Genomic DNA, 24617 nt, shown 5'->3' with positions numbered 1-24617 from the left:
AATTGGCATTTACTCCCGACATCTGAGCCACTGAAGATGCAGTGGATTACGTTTGTTTGTGAATGGAATGCACCTCCCGATCTACATAAGTGCATCTTTGTTCATGCGAATCATTCATGATCCAGCTTCACTTACAGCAGAAGTGAGTATAAGGGTTTTTTTATGAATCTTTGCGATCGCCTTTCCTAATAACGTGCTATAGTTAGCAAGTTTAGTGGCTAAACGCAGCTAAATGCAGCTAAAGTAAACAGGCTCGTCACTCCACAGAGAGAAGAGAGGGGCGGGGCGAGCAGAGCTCATTAACATTTAAAGCAACCTCGACCAGAACAGGATGATTTTTGCAGAGCTGATTTTGGCAAGGTAAAAAGGGTGTTGTTTTACACTACCATTGAGAATTTTTAACCAAAGTATATTATAGACTTTTCATTAAGACCCTAAAGAATCATATCAACTTGTGGAAAATGGGCATCCGATGACCCCTTTAATTAAAGTTGTTATTTTTTTATTATTTTTTTAAAATAGCTTCTCATAGCTTCATAAAATTAAGGTTGAACCACTGATGTCACATGGACTATTTTTAACAATGTCCTTACTACCTTTCTGGGTCTTGAACATGTCTGTTGTGTAGCTGTCTATGCAGGGTCAGAAAGCTCCTGGATTTCATCAAAAATCTCTTCATTTGTGTTCTGAAGATGAACGAAAGTCTTATGGGTGTGGAACAACATGAGGGTGAGTAATTAATGACAGAACTTTAATTTTTGTGTGAGCTATTCCTTTAAGATAATAAATGCTTTAAAAGTATTTTCACTGTTAGTTCATGTTAGCTAATGTAGTGAACTAATGTTAAATGGGTTCTTACTGTAAAGTGCAACCACTTAAAAATATGCGGTGACATTTTATTTGTTTATTTATTTTTACGCTTACTTCTTGTGAGACTCATATACTAATTAATATGATGAAATCTGGTGCATGGATCTTTAAAATGTCAACAAACCTTCTATACATAACTCGCATATTAATAACCCTGCATGGATGACTTGACGTTCTCACACACCCTTGCCTTTCATGTCTAGTAAACATATTATTAATGCAAACATGTTCTCATCTGCTTGAACAACTACCATATGTGTCCCAGCCTCATGGCCACAGCAAACATGATGTTATTTCTCAAGGGAGAGTTTTTGGTGAGAGTTATATGATCAGATGGGCTGCCCAGTGAGCTCGTCCTGATGTGTGTAACCTTGGATCACTTTTGGCCACAGATGAGACAGATGCCGCTCGCTAACAAATGCGCTGGCTGACGTATTTATGGCATATTTAAGAGGTAGATATTTTACCCGCTTGCGGCTGAAGCACGCCATCAGCCAAAATGTTCATTTGTAATAAAGAGCACTCTGCTGTCCTGGTGCATCATTTATACAACTCCAAGGCCACCCCATCATAATGAATGGCCCAATGACAAGTGTGTGTGTGTTTCTATATTATGTGTGTGTGTTAGTGAGATAAATCTGATGATACACACACACACACACACACACACACACATTTTTAAGAAAATATATGTAGGCCAATATAGATCAAAATTAGTGAGGGTTAGTGGACAAAAATGTTATGATCTCAGCATGAAAACAATAGATGTCAATTCTACTAGTCAAACAACAAGTTCATGAATAATAGCAAATGTGTGTGTGGTCCTGGTACAGTGATGTCCCCACAAGGATAGTAATACCAGTAATGTTTGACCTTGTGGGGACATTTTTTTTTTTTTGGTCCTCATGAAGAAACAGGCTTACAGAAAATCATACAGAATGATCCTTTTTGAAAATCTAAAAATGCAGACAGTTTTGTGTAAGGGGTAGTGTTAGGGTAAAGTGATAGAAAATACTATTTTGTAGAGTATAAAAACCATTACCTCTATGGAAACTTGAAAACCAGTGCATGTGTATGTGTGTGTTTTTATAGCTTGGACCATCTCAACAGGAAGCAAGACTCATTCGAATGATTTGCTACTGACAGACCGACGTTTTTATTCACCAGTGACAAATAATTCTATTCAAGATGCATTTATGTCAAATAAATGTGCTGTTACCCAGAAGCCGTAGTTAGACATTTTATGTCAAGATGTGTATTAGTGCATCACCATGTGTCAAAAAGTGGAAATGCACCAGTATATCAAAATGAGAGTGTTCTTCAACATTTTTCATGCCATCTGTGAAAAAAAGGTTGCCTGTAATAAAATTATTATACTTTATTTACAGCACAGTCAGTAAAAATCATTAATATGACATGTGATGTCAAAAAAAATAAAGAAATATAAATTATGAATGTACTACTAATATTATTATTTATCATTTCAAATTAAGCATTTGTTATAATGTAATTCTGTAAAAAATTCAAATTCATGTTCAAAAGATTTTTAATGTTTTTTTTTTAAAAAGAAGTTTCTTATGGTTGTCAAGACTCCATTTATTTGATCAAAAATCCAGAAAAAATTCGGATATTGTGACGTATTATTTCAATGTAAAATAACAGTTTTCTTTTTTATATTTAACTAAAAACTATATATTTTAAAATGTAATTTACTGCTGTGATGCAAAGCTTAAATCATTGTAATATGCCGATTTATTATCAATGTTAAAAACAGTTGTGCTGCTTAATATTTTGTTGGAACCTGTGATAATTTTTTTTTTTTAGAAAAATTAGAAATCTTTTGTACCAATATAAACTACCATTTAAAAGTTTGTGATGAGTGAATTTTTATTCTTTCTTTCTTTCTTTTTTTTTTTTTTTTTGAAAGAAATGAATACCTTTATTTACCAAGGATGTGTTAAACTGATCAAAAGCGATAGCGACGACTTTATTGTTTATTTTAAATAAATACTGTTCATTTTAACTTTTTATTCATCAAAAAATCCTTAAAGAAATATCAGGTTCCAAAAAAATATTAAGCAGTTTCCAACATTGATAATAAAAGTAATAAATCAGCATATTGGAATAATTTCTGAAGGATCATGTGACACTAAAGACTGGAGTAATGGCTGGTGAAAATTCAGCTTTGCATCACATAAATCAATTATATTTTAAAATATATATTTCACATTATTAATAACAGATAATTTCACAATATTACTATTTTTCCATATTTTTGATCAAATAAATGCAGCCTTGATAAGCATAAGAAAATTATTTTAAAAATATTTAATATATATAGATTTTATATACTATATGTATGTAGTAAGGTGGTCTATATATTATAATTTCATATATAAGACATATATTATACATATATAGTTGTAAACTCAGTTTTTAAACTTTTATACAGTTTTATTCATTTATTTATTTGTTTGTTTGCATTTTTTACAATCAAAATCTGAGATGTGGTGAAAATTACACTTCAGTAGAAATGTTAACAATGTTATAGAAAAAAAAATAGACAGTATTATGCACATTATTAGGAAATATTTCAAATAAACCAGTAAAGGAAAATGTATTTTAAGATTTTAAGTCCAAGTTCACATGCAAGGCCAAAACTGACCCTAAAGAAATACAAAGCGATGTTATATCTGATACCTTTATAAAACATCAGACCCTGCTCTGTGCATCACATCATTCTCTCACTCCTCCTGGGTGCAGCAGGCCAACATCCCACTCCTAATGGAATGTGAGCGATCTGGGTCATGGGAAATGCATTTCTTTTTCTTTTTTTTTTTTTGTTTCTTCTTTTTCCCCCAGACGCCCACCCACTTGACTACACAGCTGCTGGTGATAGAAGCTTGTCCTGTGTTGGAGGTCTACAATCAGTGCCAGCAGTTTTGGAATGGCTGAAATTTGGAATAAGGAGAATGTTTGTCCATAAACTTTATTAGTCTGTAATTATGTAGCTGAACCTGAACTTCTTAGTACGGTTGGGGCAATAGATCGAAAATTAATTTCTCCTTCCTGTGCATGCATGATTCATCCACTAGATGGCAGACTCTAATGTCAGATATTTAATGCAGTTTAACAGGAATGTTGATCAGAGAGGTCTAACACGAGCACAACAATGTAGGAAACCAACTTTCTCAGATGAGTGGTAAGTTTCCCTTTGTTATCTAAATGACTTACATAATGAAGACGCTGTATTTACATTTAACTAATGACATAAAATGTTAATTTTATTTGTCAGTTAATGTTAAAATTGAACAGCATTACTGTATATTTAAGATCATTATTCTTAAACTGATCCAGTCTTATGATGTTTTCAGTGATTATGTAAGAGTTTCTCTGCAGAGAGGGGAGTCTCCTCTCTCTCTCTCCCTCTCTTTCATTTTTGAGGAAGGGATTCTTTCTCAGCTGCAACAGTTATTGTCTTCAGGATTTCCTCTCTCCGGGGCTTTTCTTCCCGTTTACTTCCTTTCATGCAGTTACAGCAGTTTTTATTCTTCCTTTAATTCATAAAAGAACCGCCGTGTCAGAGTTTGCCCTCGCAGTGTCTCAGGAGGCAGAAAGGCCCACACACCGCCAAAATATCAGATATTTTGCTTAATCTGTGTCTTGATAGTACAGTCAGCAGTTTCAGTGTTGTGACTGCAAGAATACTAAAAAGCAAGACAAAAAAAGCTGTTCTTGTGAAAGTGCTTGGCTTTTAGAACAAAGGCAAACTGCCCTAAAGGTTCTACCCAGTGTATTAAAGTAACAGTCAATGAGCTGCTGAAATAAATAATATGTGAACTGAGCACTTGAATAATGGGGCAAAATTAAAGTTTTAATGGTTTCTCATGATTTATGTAAAAACAAGTCATTTAAAACTAGTTTATTCACTTTATGTAAAACATCCAAGTTTAACATCAGTATTGGGTGAGGCTATGGATTATCAGTAATAATGTTGAAAATAATGTTCTGATTGTTTCCCTTCATAAGACCTCTAAATATATCATCAGGAGCCAGATGTATTAAAGGATTAGTTCACGTCCAGAATAAAAATGTCCTGATAATTTACTCACCCCTACACTGTAAAAAAATAAAAAAACACAATTTGTTGAGTCAGCTTAAAATAATTTGTTATCCCGCTGCCTTAAAATTTTAGCTTCACTCAACTAAAATAAGTTTAGTCAACTTAAAATGTTAGGTTGAACTAAGTAACAACTTAGATATTTGTGTTTGCTAAACTTAACAGATGGGTAAGTAACCCAGCTGCTTTAAAATTTTAAGTTGATTCAACTCAAATATCTAAGTTGTCACTTAGTATAATTTAACATTTCAAGTTGAATAAACATTTTTTTGAGTTGACTGAACTTAAAATTTTAAGGCAGCCAGGTTACAAATTATTTTAAGTTGACTCAACAAATTGTTTTTTACAGTGTATGTCATCCAAGATGTTCATGTCTTTCTTTCTTCAGTCAAAAAGAATTTAAGGTTTTCAAGGAAAAGTTTTCTCCATATAGTGGACTTCAATTGTGCCCAACAGGTTGAAGGTCCAAACCGCAGTTTCAGTGCAGCTTCAAAGGACTCTGCATGATCCCAGCTGAGGAATACGGGTCTTATCTAGCAAAATAATTGGTAATTTTCTAAAAACAAATACAAATGCTCGTGTACAACTTCATGCATTATGTACCACGTTGGAAAAGTCACACATGCTTAGTTCTTCGTCTGTGTACTTCTGTTCTGAAATGTAGGGTAGGGTATCTCTTTTTCTCCTCCAACTTTAAAATCGTCCAACATTGTTGTTTTACCTTTTTCTAATTGTTTCTTTGCACGTTCACTTTGTAAACAGTGGGTCAGCACTTGCGCTTACGTCACGTGTAATACGTACAGGCCCGTAGCCCGCTGAGGTTATTTTACATGTTCAAAAATGTGAAAATGTGTTCTCTGAATGACAAATTTGCTTTTAAACTCCTCATATGAATGCATCATTAAGTTTAGATCGTTTGCAAGAATATTTAGCGTCTCTGGTATGAAAATTATCGCTGCGAGATGCTGGCAGAGTGAACGAGTTTTGAACGAGTGTTGCCAGATCCAGCTATTATAAGCATTTTTGGACTTGTCTTTTCCACTTAATTAGACACTTTAGAAAGTTCATAAAAGCAACACAAGCTTAGAGTCAGCTAAATCTTCATCTTATCTAATTTGAAAAAGGATTTAAAAATATTTTTTGTTTTGTTTTTGTTTGTTTTAATAGCAATATCTGGCAACACTGCATCACCGGCACTTAGACTGACAGTAATCAAAAAAGCCCGTGAACAGGTAATTGCTGACAGGATACAACATTCCAAACATTATCAGCGCTATCAAAAACAGTAGCATTCAACACTAGCACATAGATCTGTAGAATAAGTATGTTACAGAATGAAATGAAGTACGCAAACACTAGCCATGAAGAAGTCTATGCTTTGTCATTCAGTATAGACGTTTTACCCAAACGTGGAAGTAACGCCTGACTCTTAACCGGAAGGATGCTTTGCATTTCCGGTCTCCAGTGTTTCTAGTCAAATTACCGTATATTCCAAGCTGATAATCTAATGTTAAACCTATTAAAATGTTTTCAAAAGGACATAGCTCCGTAGCGCCATCACGTTGCAATGTCGCAATGACCGTCATTTGTCAGTGCCTCACTCCTTAAAGTTTAATGAGTGTGTAGATGACACAAAGTTGCCGACATTAGCTACATTAAAAACAGATGGGCGCTATTTTACCAAGTTCCTATGGAGACCGGAAGAGAAGAGCATCCAATCTAAGGTTAGAATTCGAAATAGCGGCGCTCATCGTTTACTCAGGAAAAAGGTCTATAGTAGTTTCATTTTCACAAATCATGCTATAAACATTCAAAAGAGCACTAGACAGATTATTAATAAAAATTGTTGCATGAATAATAAACAACTGATTAAATCCGCCCCTAACTAGTAAAGTATTAACATTTTTTGATGCAGTGAAAAAAACGATCATCCCTACAATGAGTTGTATTTTTAGGAGTATTGTATAGCACAATTCTTTACCCACCAACCCACCCACCATCTGCACATCACTAATTGTCAAAGCCTGGCTACGGCTTTGAACCATGATTATGTAATGCATGAGGTCAAGCTAGTGCAAGATGAGCATTTGTGGTTAAAAAGTATATAAATTTACATTTTTTAGGAAAATGAGCGATCGCTTTGCTAGATAAGACCCTTATTCCTCGGCTGGGATCGTGTAGAGTCCTTTGAAGCTGCATTGAAACTGCAATTTGGACCTTCAACCAGTTGTCTCCCATTGAAGTCCACTATGTGGAGAACAATCTTTGAATTTTTCCCTCAGAAACCTTAATTTCTTTTCGACTGAAAAAAGAAAGACATGAACATCTTGGATGAGTAAATTATCAGGAAATGTTTATTCTCGAAACAAACTAATCCCTTGAATTTGTGTTGCCTGATATGCTTTTTTGACTCTCAAAATGACGGTAGCCATTGACTGTTATGATTCACCGAGGACTATGGTTTCAGTTTTGGTTTCAGAATTTTCACTCTTCTGCGGAAGTCACCTTCATCATTATCCCTTTAAGTAATTTTGGCCCCTTTGAGGGGTGAAGCCCCCTAGTGGGCCACGCAAAACCACTGCGTTTTTAGAGGAATTGGTGTTTTAGGACCCTGAGGAGGAGCAGCTCGTGTCCTCTCCTCCGTGGCTTTCATGTAGGTGTGTGATGAGTGTTGGCCTGATTGAGTGCCAGTGGAGGGATGAAGAGAACAGCGGACTGTCACGCGTGTCCAGCATGCGCACATACAGCTCTGCGCGTCTCATCTCATCATGACCGGGACTCACCTCGACTATAACGTCTGTCCTTGAATTGTACAGTTCTTGGATTTGTGGTCTACTGGGACTTTCAGGACCTTTTATTTCTCGTAATATTGTTTTTAACAGCTTCTTTGTTGAGCTGTATAAAAAGTTGAAGAGAGCAGCTTTTGGTTTGCTGTTTGACTGATTTCCTACAGAAGATGCGTGTCATCATTTGTTGAAAGTCCTAAGGAGGAAGAATAACACAAACAACGACCAGCACAAAAAACAAGCTAATTTATTCAAGGATCCGCGCTTAGACTAAAAGGAAACAAACATGTCCAGCAGGAGCATCGAGTGGGAGCATTTCGAGGAGCGGGAGAAGAGTCACCGGTCCCCGCGGGGCAGTGGCGGTTCTCATTCCGGCTCGCGGGGTAACGGGCTCGTTCCCAGTCCCGCTCACAGTGCGCACTGTAGTTTCTACCGCACACGCACACTGCAGTCACTCACCTCCGAGAAGAAAGCGAAAAAAGTTCGCTTCTATCGGAACGGTGATAAGTACTTCAAGGGCTTGGTGTACGCGGTGTCCAGTGACCGCTTCAGATCGTTCGACGCGCTGCTGATGGAGCTCACCCGCTCCCTCTCGGACAATGTGAATTTACCGCAAGGAGTCCGGAACATCTATGCTATGGAAGGGGGGAAGAAGATCACCAGCCTGGATGAGTTACTAGAAGGTGAGGTTGAAGATTGTACAGGTGCAAAGGTCTAAATATCTGGATAGGCACAACAGACACTTAAAATTCTTTTGCCCATGTGACATCCAGTAAAACACCACTGGTATTGTCATACTTCAGTCACTGTGTAGATGCATTGTTTGCCATGTTGCAACATGGCAATCGGTGTAGGTAACTTTTCCAAGTCTCTCACACACATAAACACTTGAATTTTAATTCACACAGCGATTTTCATACCCTATTGGCATGATTGTTCTATATATTGCAAAAGACATTCTTTAAAAATCAATCAATGTAGTAGTAATGTTAATACAATAACATAAAATGACTGTCTACTCACTGTATTTGTAAATAAATCTGTATCTGATTTTGAGAGTTAACATTAAACATTACAAGCCATGCATGATAAACATGATAGCAGTAATTAATATTGTTTTAACCAAGATTACTGTATGTTTACTTAGCTATCAGCTGATGGAATAGTATATTAAAAGGATAGTTCCCCCAAAAATGAAAATGTCCCCATGATTTATTTACCCTCAATCCATCCTAGGTGTACAAGGTACTAGGTGTCCTGGCTTTTCCAAGCTTTATAATGGCAGTGAATGGGTGTTGAGATGCAATAGTGCAATAAAGTGCATCCATCTATCATAAAAAGTGTTCCACATGGCTCCGGGGGGTTAATAAAGGCCTTCTGAAGCAAATTGATGCATTTTTTGTGAGAAAGATATCCATATTTAAAACTTTATAAACCGTTATTTTAGCTTCCGCTAACCGTCTTACTTGCGTTGACGAGAGTGGCATTTCAGTGGATGATGTAGGACGTAGGCGTAGCATGAGCTCTCTTGAGAAAATGCTTGTTTTATGTGAACCAAGCTTTGTTTACAGTAAAGGAAAACCAGTCCTTTTTGCTTAGATCAAAATCCTCATTTTGTACTTCTAATTTGCCACTGGTGTTTTGCTCTCTCCATTGAACTTCAGCGTTCATCACCATGTTCGCCTATGCCCTACACACTCCCGTGAACACACTTACGACAGTTAGCGGAAGCTAGAGATTGCGGTTTATAAAGCCTTAAATATATATTTCTCTAACAATGCAAATGCATTGATTTGCTTCAGAAGGCCTTTATTAACCCCCTAGAGCAGTGTGGAGCACTTTTTATGATAGATAGATGCATTTTACTGGACTTCAAAATCTCAACACCCATTCATTGCCATTATAAAGCTTGAAAGAGCCAAGACATTTTTTAATATAGCTCTGATTGTATTCGTCTGAAAGAAGAAAGTCATATACACCTAGAATGGCTTGAGAGTGAGTAAATTTCATTTTTGGGTGAACTGTCCCTTTAAGACACAGCAAGTCTCAAGTCACTTAAGGCCACAGTCATTACTAAGGCCTTTTGCTTCTCTGACTGAACTCAAAATAGACATGGAACTGGATTTTAAAGGGATAGTTCACCCAAAACTAACATTCTGTCATCATTTGTTCACCCTGTTGTCAAGCCATTGACAGAATGCAAAAAGAATATTTTGTTTAGACTTTTTGGGTCAATATAATGAAAATCAGTGGGGTCAGGTCTCACTAGACCCAGCTGAATTTCAATGTATGGACAAAATCACTGAATCATAAATATCTTCAAAATACCTTTTGTGTTCTATAGAAGAGAATCCCATTCAGAACATGAGAGACAACATAAGAGTGAGTAAACAGTGACAGAATTGTCATTTTTAACTAAATGTTAATAATGTTCTCTTAGAGTTGTTTATATATGTATATATATATGGTCAAGTTATAGTATGTAAACTTGACTGTCATAAAAAACAACCCAAATATCCAGGCCTTGTTATTATTGCTTTGTGGTATTTCAGCAATAAACTGAATGCAGAATTAATTTGCATAATTAAAGAATTCAGTGTGGTAAATCATGTTAATCTGAACACACAGTTCAAACTGTATGAGTATATATTTGACTAAATTTGTGTGCAAGCACAAGTGCAGCTGCTTTGGTCCAGCATGTGAGATTGTGACGCAGAATGTGGCTCTGTGTTTGCTCAATGATGCAATTGTACAAGTGCTTTGCATTTGAAGTGCCGAGCTCAGCATCTCTTCACGCTGACTGAGGTTTGGCTTAGTTCTCTTTTGTGTTTCAAATCTGTGTAAAGTATTACACGCACATGATCAAAGCTATGAATGCTATTTGCCAAAGATTGCCAGCAATAGGCAACTATGTTGGAGTGTTCGTAGCTAGCTACCGTGATACCGCTTATTGTGCTGCACCACCACACTTTGTTGAATGATGGGCACATCAGGGTCCCATCTGGAAATCAAGACAGAACTGGTTACGAGAGGGTGATGGAGGGTTCATAACCCCAGTGGTTGTTCCAGTCAACACCTGAGTCCAATGTGAATGACATCAGTATTACTATATTTCTGTCTTCCAGCACACGTTATGTCAAGTAGCTGCCATCTGATTTTGGGTCAGTTTTTCATCAGTGATAGTGACCCCATCTGGAGTCTACTTGATTAATTAGCCTTTTGTTAATTTCTCAGCTTAATAAAGCCCAGTGCCTTGGGAGTCTCTCCCTCTCTCCCTCCTGTTTCTGAGGCAAACTGAGTGAAATTGAGATTTTATGATCCAGTGGCAGTAATAATGGCATTTATGTTGTGGATGAATGGTTGTCGTTCTGGCTCAGTGGTGGAAGTAAACGTTGACCATATTCTTGAAGATTTATGAGTATTAATTGTTAGTTATTTTTCTGAAAATTGGTGTTGGCTTGGTGTTTTGGGTTTGTTTTAGATGTTTTGGTTTTATAAAGTTTTAATTTTGTCTTAATGTTTTAATTTGGATTGTACGCTAAACATGACGTGTTTTAAATGCGTGACAGACCATGATTATATCACAAATCTCTTCATACTCTCATGTGAATAAACAAACGTTTCATTCACACTAGGTGAGTCATCTGTTCTCAGTTGCCTCTCTTGGCTACTAAGATGAGAAATATATATGATTTTACATCTCGTTTTGAATCCCACAGGTTTCAGCAAGGGATGTAGACTTCGCAGTTCAGATTTAGATGATATTCAGATTTCTTTTCTGAGTAGATAGTGCTTATGCAATGAAGCGGTGTGCATAGTATGCATATCCAAGATACCACTTACCAAATTTTGTGTTCAGCCAGAGTCTTTGTTAAACTTAAATATATTTCAAACATTCATCCATATGCTTCATCTGGACTCAAACATCTTGTGGTTCTGTGTGAGGTTATAAACTTTAAATGTAAGTGGCATTAGGGAATTTATTTCACAGTTTGTAACAGAATTGGATCTTTAAAGATCAAGGGTGAGCTATTTGGATATATAATTTTTAATTTAAAGGGATGGTTCATCCAAAAATGAATATTACTCCATGATTTGCTCATCCTCAAGCCATCCTGGTTTTTGAGGAAAGCATTTCAGGATTTTTCTCCATATAATGGACTTCACTGGTGCACTAATTTTGAAAATGTAGTTTAAATGCAGCTTCAAAGGGCTCTAAATGATCCCAGCTGATGAAGAAGGGTCTTATCTAGCGAAACAATCAATCATTTTTTTTTTCGGAAAATAAAAATTTGTATACTTTTTAGGAACAAAAGCTTGTGTAGCACAGGTTCTGGGATGCGCGTTCATGATGCTACATACTATTGAGTCACATCGAAAGGTCACGTGGAACATAGGCGGAACCACAGACCCAGTGTTTACAAAGTGCGCAAACGTGCAAAGACTAAGAAAGTGCAAGTGAAACAAATGCTGTTTACAAACACGGTACAACGATGTCGGACAATTCTGAAATTGTAGGAGAAAATATTATGGAGTTTTTTGCCATACTCTACCTTTTTGAGCCGGAGTACACAGACGACAAACTTAGACGTGATCAGTAGTAGTGATGGAAAATTTGGATCATTTTACCGACTCAGACCTTTGAGTCTCATTTAGCAAAATGAACAAATCTTTTTTCGAGTCATTTCGTTCATTTTAGTAAAATATAATTAAAATGTTACTTTTTACTTCCCTAACACATCTACTGCTTACACAAACATTGATCACACTACAAACAAGACAAAATTATAATGCTATAAGAAACAGAAAAGATTAATTCATTGTTTACCTGGGTATTTAGTCTATGATTAGCTCACCACACCTCTTATCTGACAAGTTTTTGGATTCAAGTCATTCGTTCATCACATGACAGCCCCATAAGCTTAACCAATGCAGTGTGAGCTGGAAAAAGAATTGATTAGTTCATCTCTCAGGTCTTCGGGTTTGAGTCGTTCCTTCATTACCTGACAGCCCCATTAGATGAACGAACGACTTGAATAACCAGAAGACCCAAACAGGTGAACTAATTCCAGTACAAAACCTAATAGGATGTTGCGCATACGTGACTGAACAAATCACTCCCTGAGAAGGACTCGTTCTTCCCAAGTCACATTAAAGACTTGTTCAAAATGAACGAATCGTTCAAGAACGACCCATCACTAATTTGTAGCATCGTGGACACGCATCCCAGAGCCTGTGCTATACGTTCTTTTGTGCTTAAAAAGTATACAAATTTTTATTTTCCAAAAAAAAAAAAACAGATTGTTTCACTAGATAAGACCCTTCTTCCTCGGCTGGGATCATTTAGAGCCCTTGCATTTAAACTGCATTTTGGAAGTTCAAAATCGGGGCACCTAAAATTTCTGTACCACTGATGACAGAAAGACATGAACATCTTGGATGACAAGGGGCTGAGTAAATTATTTGTAAATTGTTGTTCTGGAAGTGGACTTCTCCTTTAATAAAGGCCTTCTGAAATGAATCAGTGCATTTTTGTAAGAAAAATACCAAAGAACCAAGTTTTGATTACAATGAAGGAAAACCTTCGTACAGATTAGACCGATAACCGATATTATGAATCGATGTTTGGTGTAAAAATTCGAATTAATGTCAGAATTAAGAATTAACAAGCACTCTTACAAAAAACTTTTTTTAAATGCTTGGAAATTATTTTATCGGCAAATCGGGTTTTGAAAATGGCCGATACCGATAACCATAAAAATGCTTAATAATCAGTAAACCCCTAGTACACATATACGACAGTCAGTGGAAGCTAAAGATTACAGTTTATACAGTTTTAAATATGGATATTTTTCTTACAAAAACACATCAATATGCTTTGGAAGGCCCTTAATAAACCGGAGCCATGTGGAGCACTACACCTAGGATGGCTTTGGTTTATAAAGGCCTTCTAAAAAAATATTGATATGTTTTTGTAAGAAAAATATCCATATTTAAAACTGTATAAACTCTAATCTTTAGCTTCCGCTAACTGTCGTACATGCGTACTAGGGGTCGACTGATTAGTAAGCGTTTTTATCAGTATCGGTCATTTTCAAAACCCGATTTGCCGATAAAATAATTTTAAAGCATTTAAAGAAAGTTTTTGTAAGACCCCATCAATATGCTTTAGAAGGCCTTTATAAACCGGAGCCATGTGGAGCACTTTTTATGACGACATTATACATTTTTAGTGGAATCCATCCAACTTCATTCATTACATCCATTCACTGCCATTGTAAAGCTTAGAAGAACCAGGGCATTTTAATGTAACTCCATTTGTATTTGTGTGGAAGAAGAAAGTCATACACACCTAGGATGGCATGAGGGTGAATAAATCATGTTCTACATTTCTCAAGACTGTGCTGTAGTTCAGAGTGTTTATGTATGTGTGAGACTGTCTACCTCACCTTAAAGGTCATGATGAGGTGTGTGAAGTGGAATTCATCCTGTAAACCCAGTTGAATGGTCACATATTCAACTCCTGATGTCATCTTGACCCCTCAACCTTAACATGAGAATCTCTTTACCACCATAATGTCTGCTCAGCAAACATTAAGCAAACTCAAATGAGGAAGTGTGGTGTTATACTGAATATCTTGACAGTTCGAAACAGAGGAACAGAACTAACTAAATCCACATGACTTTTAAATAGCATACACAATACATAACACAAATTCATTTGGATTTTGAAATGAATTTAATCTATTGCTAATCATGCTTTTGGTGGATGTGTTTCCTGCTAATTCATCAGAAGCCATAGCTGTTGTAAATGTGACATTCAGATGTGTTTTCTCTGTGGTAGGAGGAAGCAGGAGGGGATGTTTGGTTTCGAGGGTTGTTTGTCCTCTTTTGATACACTAGGATGTCTTTTGTCCTGACAGCACTGCGCTCCTTAGGATGACAAAGCTCCATTTTCAGACCAGCTGCCTCTGCTGTAGTGCCAAGATGTGCCATCATCACACGTAAACAACAAGCATGGCCTTTATGCTGTCATGCACACTTTCATGGGCTTGTAGTATTTAACATAATGTCTATCAGACAAGCCGATGTTTAGTTATGTACACAATGAACTCCAAGATGGAAGAATTTATGCAACATTTCTTGGGAAATAATGCTTCATTTTTGTGGCATTCAGTTACAAGGCTTTTGGTTTGTAAAGTGTATAGTTGTGGAAATGGGAGTGCATACTTGCTAACAGTTACATTCTGCAAAATTCCTGCAAAAAGGAAAATATATTGGCCTTGGACTTCGTCCAAACCCACAGCTGAAAACTGTAGAGAGGCAAAGTTGGGGTCACAAAAGGGTTACGTGTGTTTTTATTCAACCCAACCCTTTGCAGTCTCTGGTTATCTTAAATGTACGTTTAATGGTATCATATTATTGTATTTACTTTTTTACAAGATGTTGAGGTGTATCATACAGAAGCAGGTTTGCTCCTTAGTGTAAAAAATAAAAAATTATATTATATTTATAAGTGATAGCTACTTTACATTTCACGTAATAATATCTCAGAATAGCAATTTTATATCTCAGAAATACTCACAAAGTTAACTTTATATCTCACATTTGTGCCTATATATATATATATATAACTTTAATTTTAGAAAATATGACTTTATATCTCACAATAAGGCTGTCTAATGAGATCTTTATTTCTTACAGTTGTAACTTCAAATCTCCCATCTGCAACTGTTTTTTTTTTATTATTGTGGTTTTAGATTCCAGAACTGTGTTTTTTATCTTATAACCACAACTTCATGTCAGTGTTTGACTTTACTTCTCATTTTAAATTTATCTCTCAATTGCCTGTTTTATTTTCTGTTTCGCTGCAAAAAATGGGCTTTCATATCAGATTCATTAGAATTAATGTTACATTTTAGAACCTTTAGTTAATATTTAATATTGTTAAAGAGCTGGTCATATGGTATTTTAAAGTGTCCTAATATGGTGTTGGAGTCCCCTACAACAGGTTTAAATGCATCTAAGGTCAGAAAACATTGTAATTTTTTTCAGAATATACATTTATACATTTCTCAATGATTTCAAAATGATTTGTTTGATCAGTTCTGAGTGTAAGGTCTGTAAACCCCTCCTTTCATAAGCCTGCTCTGCTCTGATTGGTCAGCTGGCCAAGCCTGTTTTGATTGGTATAGAGAGGAGTGCTCGAGCAAGTTAGCGAGCGCTGCCATCAATGTTGCCAGGTCTGCGGTTGTTTTTGATGTCCGCGGGTTGAAGCAGCCCAAATAACATCATATTTAGCCCCTGGGATGCGAATTCACCAGGTGAACCCAGCAAAAAAAACTTGTATTTTACACCCCGGAACGCGATTGGGCTAGTATAGGGCCAGTTTTAAGTAGCAAATTGGCGGGTTTTGTTGTGAAAACCTGGCAGCCCTGGCTGCCATTAACAAAGTGTGTGCCAAAATAATAATATAGTGCTCCAATCTGTTCTTAAAATAATGACGTAAAAAGATCTGCTCTTTAAAATTTTTCACAGTATTTAAATGTCTATGTCATAAATATCTAATAATAACCTTTAATGATGACATGAGGTCAAAAATGCATTTGGAAATAAATTAATGATTTAGGTTTTCAGTAAAGTAGCACTTTATTCATAACTGAAGACCTATATCTGCATTTTGAACAAAACAATTCCATTCATCTTACTTTCCATTTCGCCCTTGACAGGTGAAAGCTATGTGTGTGCTTCTAATGAACCCTATCGTAAAGTGGACTACACTAAGAATGTCAATCCCAACTGGTCAGTCAACGTGAAGACGGGCACATCCCGCTCGATGCCATCTCTCATCACCTCAAAGAATGAGCTGAGAGAACGAGAGAGCAAAGACTTCATCAAACCCAAGTTGGTGACGGTCATCAGGAGTGGCGTCAAACCCCGCAAAGCCGTCCGGATCCTCCTGAATAAGAAGACGGCTCACTCCTTTGAGCAGGTGCTCACGGACATCACTGACGCCATTAAACTGGATTCTGGTGCTGTGAAAAGACTCTATACTCTGGAGGGCAAACAAGTAAGTGATAGATCTAAAAAGCATTTAATAAAATGATTTAAATAAAGATGTTAACTAAAGCCTAAAGGAGGTTGAAATGGCCCATATGGTTTCAAACAGGATCATTAATCTGAATGTTGTTGAGTGATTTATGCTCTGGCATTGTCTGGAAACCAGCAAAAGGCTATTATTTTTGCTCTGGCATGGAATCATTAGTACATCTTTACATTGAAAAGCTATAACTTTGTATCCCTATGCTGAAGACTACAAACTTTCAGTCTATGAAAGGCTAACTGCATTTTTATATTATAGTTTTTCAGTTTTTGACATTATATATTTTTAGTTAAAACATTTCATGACCTGCTTATGCATATCAGCAGATTAGTTGTTTTTTTTCTATTCTAGAAGTTATCAGTCCTATTTATCAACCCTAACTATAAGCAAGTTAAGTCCATTTCATCTGTTTCTTTGTGGTAGCTTTCTATACTCACTGTATTTTTCTTTGGATGCACCATCAGAGCATTGTCCTGGAAAAAATGAGGCCACATTTTAGTATTTTATCACCTTTAATAAATGTGAACGCTTCAGTGATGCTACCCTCAAGGGACTCTCAAATAATGATGTGAGCTGTTGTCGTATAGATAGTGCAGAATTATACATCAGGAGCTGGTAATGACCACCTGAACCCTCTTTAATACTGCTTTAACCAGTCCAGACAGGAAATCCAGATGGGACATGTCTTTAGTCACCTCTGTGGTTATTAGGACATTAAAACAAGTCATTCTCATTTCATTTATGTGGTTAAACCAATCTACAGTTCATTCTATGAAAAGCAAAATGTCAAGTAAGTTAATGTTTTCGATTCTGTTGCAGCTTCACATCATTCATTGATATTTCCATTAGGGGTTGACTGATTATCAGCCTGGCTGATTATCAGCATCGATATTGAGCATTTTATGGTTATTGGTGTCGGCCATTTTCGAAACTGATTTGCCAATAAAATAATTCAAAAGCACTTAAAGAAAGTTTTTGTCACAGCCTCTTTTATTTTTAAAGAGCAGGTCATATGGGTTTTCGAAAAATATATTTTTTGCAGTTTGTAACGTAGCTTCAGTGTAAACAGTCTGCTAAGTTATTAATCAAAAAAAGAGCATTATGCATAAAGATATTGTCTCTAAAAAGAAAGAGTCAACTTAGAATCGCCTTAATGAGTCATAATATTTTTGAATCTTCTGCCTGTTACCGATCTACGTCACTGGTACGCATTTGCACAGTCCCTGTCTGCCCACAGTCTAACAGTCTGACCTCCCCACAAACACTTCCGCTAGTTAGTGTTTGCATCACATCAAGAAGACGCTGTCAAAGAGAGTTTGTTTTGATTTCATTGCCGAAATCACATTGATAATGTGAAGAATTACTGGTTCAAATTCAAATTTTTCCATGATGCCACAGCGATACAATTCAAACCTGTTGTGTGCTCAACATTTTACAGAGGACTTCTTTTCTAATCTTGGATTTTATCTTCAGTGGATTCTTATCTTTTTTTATTTGGACTAACAAGTGTCTCCGAACCACAACCTGTAGGTACGATTAATACGTCATGTGTACATTTTCAAGTGAGTGCTCAAAATACCTAGTTTTTTGTGTTAAAATGTAATGTATACCTAGTGCAGCTTTAGGTTTCCAGGTAAACCACGATATTACCCCTGATAGCACACATACATCATGGAGACGTCTATTTGACGTCTGCATTTACATCTGCAAGATGTATTTTTAAGAGTGTTTGCTTATCTGCAATACATCTAGGACATTTCCTATCAGATGTCAAATAGACGTCTATTAGATGTCTTGAAGATGTTTATGATTTAGAATGTATGTAAAACTGACATCTTACAAATGTCTATCAGATGTTTGTACACAGCAGATGCTTTCCAGATCAAGTGATCTTTAACAGACATCTTGCAGACTTACATGTTTTATCTGGGACTGTGAACCCACTATTTCCTAAGATTGTGTTGATTAATGTAGACTGTTGTCGTTCTAATTACTATTAAATAATTCTAATTACTAATAATAAAGAATGTATCTTAGACATATTTTGGTTTACATATTGTGTTGTTTCATCAGTTAGTCATGTTAGCATTTGGCTAACATATCCACCATTATTGTTTTGCTATGTGTTTACAGTTTTGCAGATGAACGTTAGGTGTGGGCACGATTCCCTTTCATAAGTGTTAAACAAAATGTTTTATGTCATTATTTTAAGAACTGATTAGAGCTGATCAGGGTTGCCAGGTTTTCACAACAAGTCCCTCCAATTGCTACTTAAAACTAGCCTAATCGTATTTCGAGGGGGTTCCGTGGTGTAAAATACACACTTTTTGTCTGGGTTCCCCTGGTAAATTTTAATTCTTAAATATGACATTTTTGGGGTCGCTTCACCCCGTGGACATCAAAAACAACCACGGACTTGGCAACACAGATGGTAGCGGTCGCTAACTTGCTCAAGTACTCCTGTCTGTGCCAGTCACAACAGGCTTGGCCAGCTGACCAATCAAAGCAGAGTAGGCTTATGTAGGGAGGGGTTTAAAGGCATTACACTTAAAGCTGGTTCGAACGAACCATTTTGAAATCCCTGACAAATGACTAATATTAAATGTATATTCTTAGAAAATTACAATGTTTTCTGACCTTAGATGCATTTAGACCTGTTGTAGGGGACTCCGACACAATATTAGGAAACTTAAAAAAACTATATGACCTGCTCTTAAGTTTGACATTAATTTAAATTTTTACACCAGGCATATATATATTGGTTCAAAATATTGTTATTGTTCTACTTGATCTGTAATAATCGGTATCGGCATCAGCCCTGAAAAATACCTATCTGTCAACCCCTAATTTCCATTTATCTTAGTAAATAAAATACTTCACTAGTAGGTAACAAAATACTCTGGTTGTTTACAGTAGTATCTTTCAAAAATAGACAAGAACACACACTGTATTGAAATTATAGAGGACTGGCAGAAAGCACAATTGACCTTTGTATTCTGGTAATGACAGGGACACTGAGCATTCAGCCATGGTATTCGAGACAGAGTGTGTCCCACTGTTACCTTCTCTTTTCATCTATACACGTAGCATTTCATTTCCTGTCTCTCTGTTTGTTTACTCATCTTTTAAGCTTTTGAGACAATGTATCTTTTGTTAAATTTTGTATTTTCAGCAAATGAAGAATACTTATTGTTTCTGTGGAGCACAAAAGAAATTCTGAAGGCTTCCATGCAGAAATCTTATGGTGACAGGGGAATTATCCCCTTCTGTTCTCTTCCAAAAAGCTAGGGTAAACGCCTGGTGGGATGTGGATAGCTGACGCGTCTTGATGATGTCGTCAGGGATTCGGCACAGCAGTGGTGAATTGTATATAGAAAGCTGCTGGCTGACTCGTGAATCTCTTTGGAATTTAGTGAGAGAGCTCATTCGCATATTTGAAGTCTGTCCCGGCTTGATCTGCCTTAATTATGCAAAACTGCCTGCAAGAATTGCCTGACAAAGGTGAATGTAGAATTATTATGGTAATGTCTTAGGCTGGATTTATTTGAGGAAGTGGCTGAAATAACTCACTCACCTCATCCTTTTTTATTTCGGTGTGTGATATTGGTGGAAGAAATATTGTCGACATCATGGATGTCCCACAGGGCTCTGTTTTTGGCCCTTTTCATTTTAGTATTTACATGCTCCTTATTAATTACATCTGGTCTGGTTCTGAATAATGTCTTACACTCTTATAATCTTACTTAATGCCAAAATTGTGGTTAACACCACAACTCTGCAACTAATTCCCAATGAGCTTTTAATTAGGGGTTCAAGCTTATAGTGCTGAAACCCTATTGTAATTGTTAGAGTGGCCAATTACTCGACATAAAACTGATGCAGACCAAACCATAGGTCATAGAGATATGAAACTTGGAGGGATGGTAGTACTCACAACGCCGACAATGTCACCACGGCTCGCCCCTAGTTGGCCTGACGGGGGCGCTACAACGATCCAAAGTATGAAATCATTCATAACTCCTAAACCATCAGTCGGAGGCAAAAGTGTCTTATGCTGTTGGAATCCTTGGAATCGTGAGCTTGGCGAAATTTGTAAAAAAAATTTGAAAAACCTACTTTTGCAAACTAGTGCTAGGTTTTTTGCCCTGTCGAACCCAAACCAGTGCAGAAAGATTCTCTGGAGAGTTAATATCAATAATTATCAAAAAAAGTCACCGTCACTAAGGGACATCAAAACTTTCGAAAGGGGCCACTTTTAGTAAAATGTCTATAACTTCTGAATGGAATGAGAAAGCTTCGCCAAACTCAGAGCTCAATCTGAGGTCACAGGACAAAAATCGTGGAGCTTGGCCACTTGGTGACGTTATAAGAGGGGAAAAACATACAATGGCTATACCTACGCAACCATTTGTTCTATCAACATGAAAATCGCAAAGCACGGTCTTGGTCCAACGTGCCACAAGCGTCTATAAGGACATTTGCGTATCTCAAAAAAACATGGCCGTATTGTCCAATGAATTTTGAGCACCTATTAGACAAGGTTAATGGAGGCAGATCGGAATGAAACTTGGTGGGCCTGCTTGACTCACAGACCCAAAGGTCTGTGAGAAATTTGAAAGAAATTGGTCACTGGGGGCAATATCCCAGTTTTTCAAGGGTGTAATACATTCTAATACATTAGAATGTGCGTGAATCATTCTAATACGCGATATTCATATCATATGATAGAATTCTTCATTCCAGACAGACTTTATTTGTAGAAAACATTTAAATTGCAGTCCCAACCTGTGAAATGGACTTTTAGCTCAAAGTGCTCTACATTATTCATTGACTTTATGTAGCTGAGATTGATCAGTCAGAGACAGGCAATTTACCACTAATATATGTGGGTTCTAATGCTGTGTATGATTAGGAAGAGCATGTCATCTACCCTGCAGCACAGGGAATCCTGATGTCTATGAATGGCTCAGTGGGAGCAGCTCCTGGCAAGCACACAAATAGCATGGTTTGTCACTGATAAGCATTAAAAATGTATGATGGGATAGCACTGCAGTGATACCCATGTCTTTAAGACATTTCTGGAATATCCCTTGTATTGTCATTTTATGAATCTTAACAGCATCAAATGGAATTTCTAATCTTAAATCACAACTCTCTCTCGCTCTCTCTCTCTCTCTATTTATATAGTTGTATTTTTTATCTGTTGGTTTTAAAAGTAGCAGCTTTATTGTGTTTTTACATATTTAATAGATCTTATTTGTGCCTTGAGTGATTTAAAAGTAGTCATGGGACCCCAAAGTGTACTATTTATTTACCTTATTCTTCAACTTTTAAGTAAGCCTATGGGTGAGATTTCTGGTTCATTAGCCGCCATAGAGAAATAACAAGAAGAGTAAAGTGCAGTAAATGGTAAAACTGTCTGCACTACAAACCAGTGTGTTCATAATTAAGATAATACATTAAAATAATATGGTAAGCCAGCAAAACAAGTTGTTTTGTACATCTAAAAATAGCTTGATGTGGATGAGACCGGAAGGCAGACTCATAAAATTTACAAATAGCCACGCCTGCTCTTACGGGAAAAATAAGGTGGATAGAATAATTGGTCTACATAAATTGGTCCACTCATGCATTTCTCTCCAGTTTATCTTGTGTGCTCACCTCAGCGATCATGGTAATGAGGCGTTCGTACATAGCTCAGTGCTTCTGTACTCTCTATGTGTCTTTTCTTAGCCTTATAGTAGGATTAACGTCTTTGATGACTCTCTTTACAACTGAGGAATGAGAAATGGGATGAGAAAGACATTAAAGCATTCAGATTGGAACTTTATATTTGCAGACACCAATAATAAGGTTCGAAAAAACATCCAACTAGATCAAAATGCAGTGCAAATCCATCAGACTGACTTAGATGAAACTTGTCTTACATTTAAGCTGCTTTTCAAACACTGAATACTCATCTTATTGCTTTCATGGGATGAGTGTGTTTATGTGTGTGTCTATGTCTATGTCAGTAGATACACAAGAAACAGAATTTGCTTTGGAACTGTTTACTTGAGAGCTTTTTTGGTTGGTTCAAGCAAGGCATCACTGCATGTCACATGTGATTACAGTTGGTACGCCCTCAGTAGGACTGTGAAGAGTTGGAGGCGGCATGTCCTCAATGCACAGCTGCGAACACACTAGATGAAAAGGACGTCCCCTGTTCCAGTGTATATTGTCACTACTGTTTCTGACTATATCACTAGTGTGTCTTCAAGAAAGTTAAACTCATACTTGGCAGGGTCATATTAGCTGGGATACATTTGAAAAGTGCCATTTTAAAAATTTCTTCTAAAATTAACATTTTTATCAGGCTCAGGCTTAGAAATCATTCTGATATGCTGATTTGTTGCTCAAACATTTCTTATTATTATCATTGTTGAAAACAGTTGTGCTGCTTAATATTTTTGTGGAAACCATAATAAATTTTTCAGGATTCTTTGATAAATAGAAAGTTCAAATGCACAAGATTTATTTGAAACAGAAATAGTTTATAACAGTTTGAATGTCTTTACTTTTACACGTGTTTAGTAAGTTTTTACCTGAAAAGATTGTAGAATTTTTTTTTATTATATGTTAATTTAAAATATCTTATATAATTTTATCTGCTATACTTTTGTATTTATTTGGTTTTATTTTGTTTTTGTAAATCTTGTATTATTTTAATTCAGATTTTGCCATGAAGATAGCCTTAGATGCTGACATGGCAATAAAAATAACTACAGTAACTAACTAACTTTACTCATACATTCGATCAATTTAATACATACTCATTTTAATTTGAATACTGATTTCTATATATAAAATATATCATATATAATAATATACAGCTACAGATGAGGTCAAAAGTTTACATACCGCTTGCAGTCTGCAAAATGTTAATTATTTCACCAAAATCTGAGGGATCATGCAAAATGCATGTTATTTTTTATTTAGTGCTGAATAAGATATTACACATAAAAGACATTTACATATAGTCGACAAAAGAAAATAACTGCAGAATTTTTTAAAAATGACCTCATTCAAAAGATTACATACGGTTAATTCTTAACATTGTGATGTTACCTGAATGATCTACATCTGTGTTTTTTTGTTTTTTTGTTTTTTTTTGTTCATGAGTCCCTTGTTTGTCCTGAACAGTTAAACTGCCTGCTGTTCTTCAGAAAAATCTTTCAGGTCCCAGAAATTTCTTTGGTTTTTCAGCATTTTTGTGTATTTGAACCGTTTCCAACGATGACTGTGTGATTTTGAGGTCCATCTTTTCACACTGAGGACAACTGAGGGACTCGTATGCAACTATTACAGAAGGTTCAAACTGATTCTTCAGAAGGAAACGCTATGCATTAAGAGTTGGGGGGTGAAAACTTTTGAACAGAATGAAGTTATGTGCAGGTTTTTTTTTTATTGTTCCTAGATGTCAGATTTTTTTCATTTAGTACTGCCCTTCAGAAGCTACAGAAGATACTTGCATTTTTCCCAGAAAACAGAATAAGTTAAATTTACCCTGATCTTCAAATTCAAAAAGTTTTCACCCCCCGGCTCTTAATGCAATGCGTTTTACTTCTGAAGCATCAGTGAGCATTTGAATCTTGTGTAGTAGTTGAATAGGAGTCCCTCAGTTGTCATCAGTGTAAAAAGATGGATCTCAAAATCATAAAGTCATTGTTGGAATAGGTTCAAATACATAAAAATGCTG

At 36.2% G+C, this 24617-nt stretch overlaps 1 protein-coding gene across 5 annotated transcripts in view; it reads left to right on the top strand.

Moving 5' to 3' along the window:
• The first annotated feature begins 7638 nt into the window (after positions 1-7638).
• Positions 7639-24617, top strand: part of dclk2a (doublecortin-like kinase 2a) — a 60525-nt gene continuing 43546 nt past the window's right edge. For 3 of the 5 annotated variants that reach the window (XR_007828265.1, XM_051117289.1, XM_051117280.1), the window contains exons 1-2: positions 7639-8459; positions 16506-16846. Coding sequence is in view for 4 of the 5 variants with exons in the window: in XM_051117289.1 (XP_050973246.1) it covers positions 8063-8459; positions 16506-16846 (738 nt within the window). In the remaining variant the exon portion in view is untranslated. The remainder of the gene's footprint in view (positions 8460-16505; positions 16847-24617) is intronic. The other 2 variants (XM_051117306.1, XM_051117297.1) reach the window with 2 other exon arrangements.

This window comes from Labeo rohita, chromosome 1 (assembly GCF_022985175.1).
Source record: "Labeo rohita strain BAU-BD-2019 chromosome 1, IGBB_LRoh.1.0, whole genome shotgun sequence".
In the NCBI taxonomy this organism is placed as follows: Eukaryota; Metazoa; Chordata; class Actinopteri; order Cypriniformes; family Cyprinidae; genus Labeo; species Labeo rohita.
Note: the sequence above shows the minus strand (reverse complement) of the source record. Positions and strands in the feature narration are given on the sequence as shown.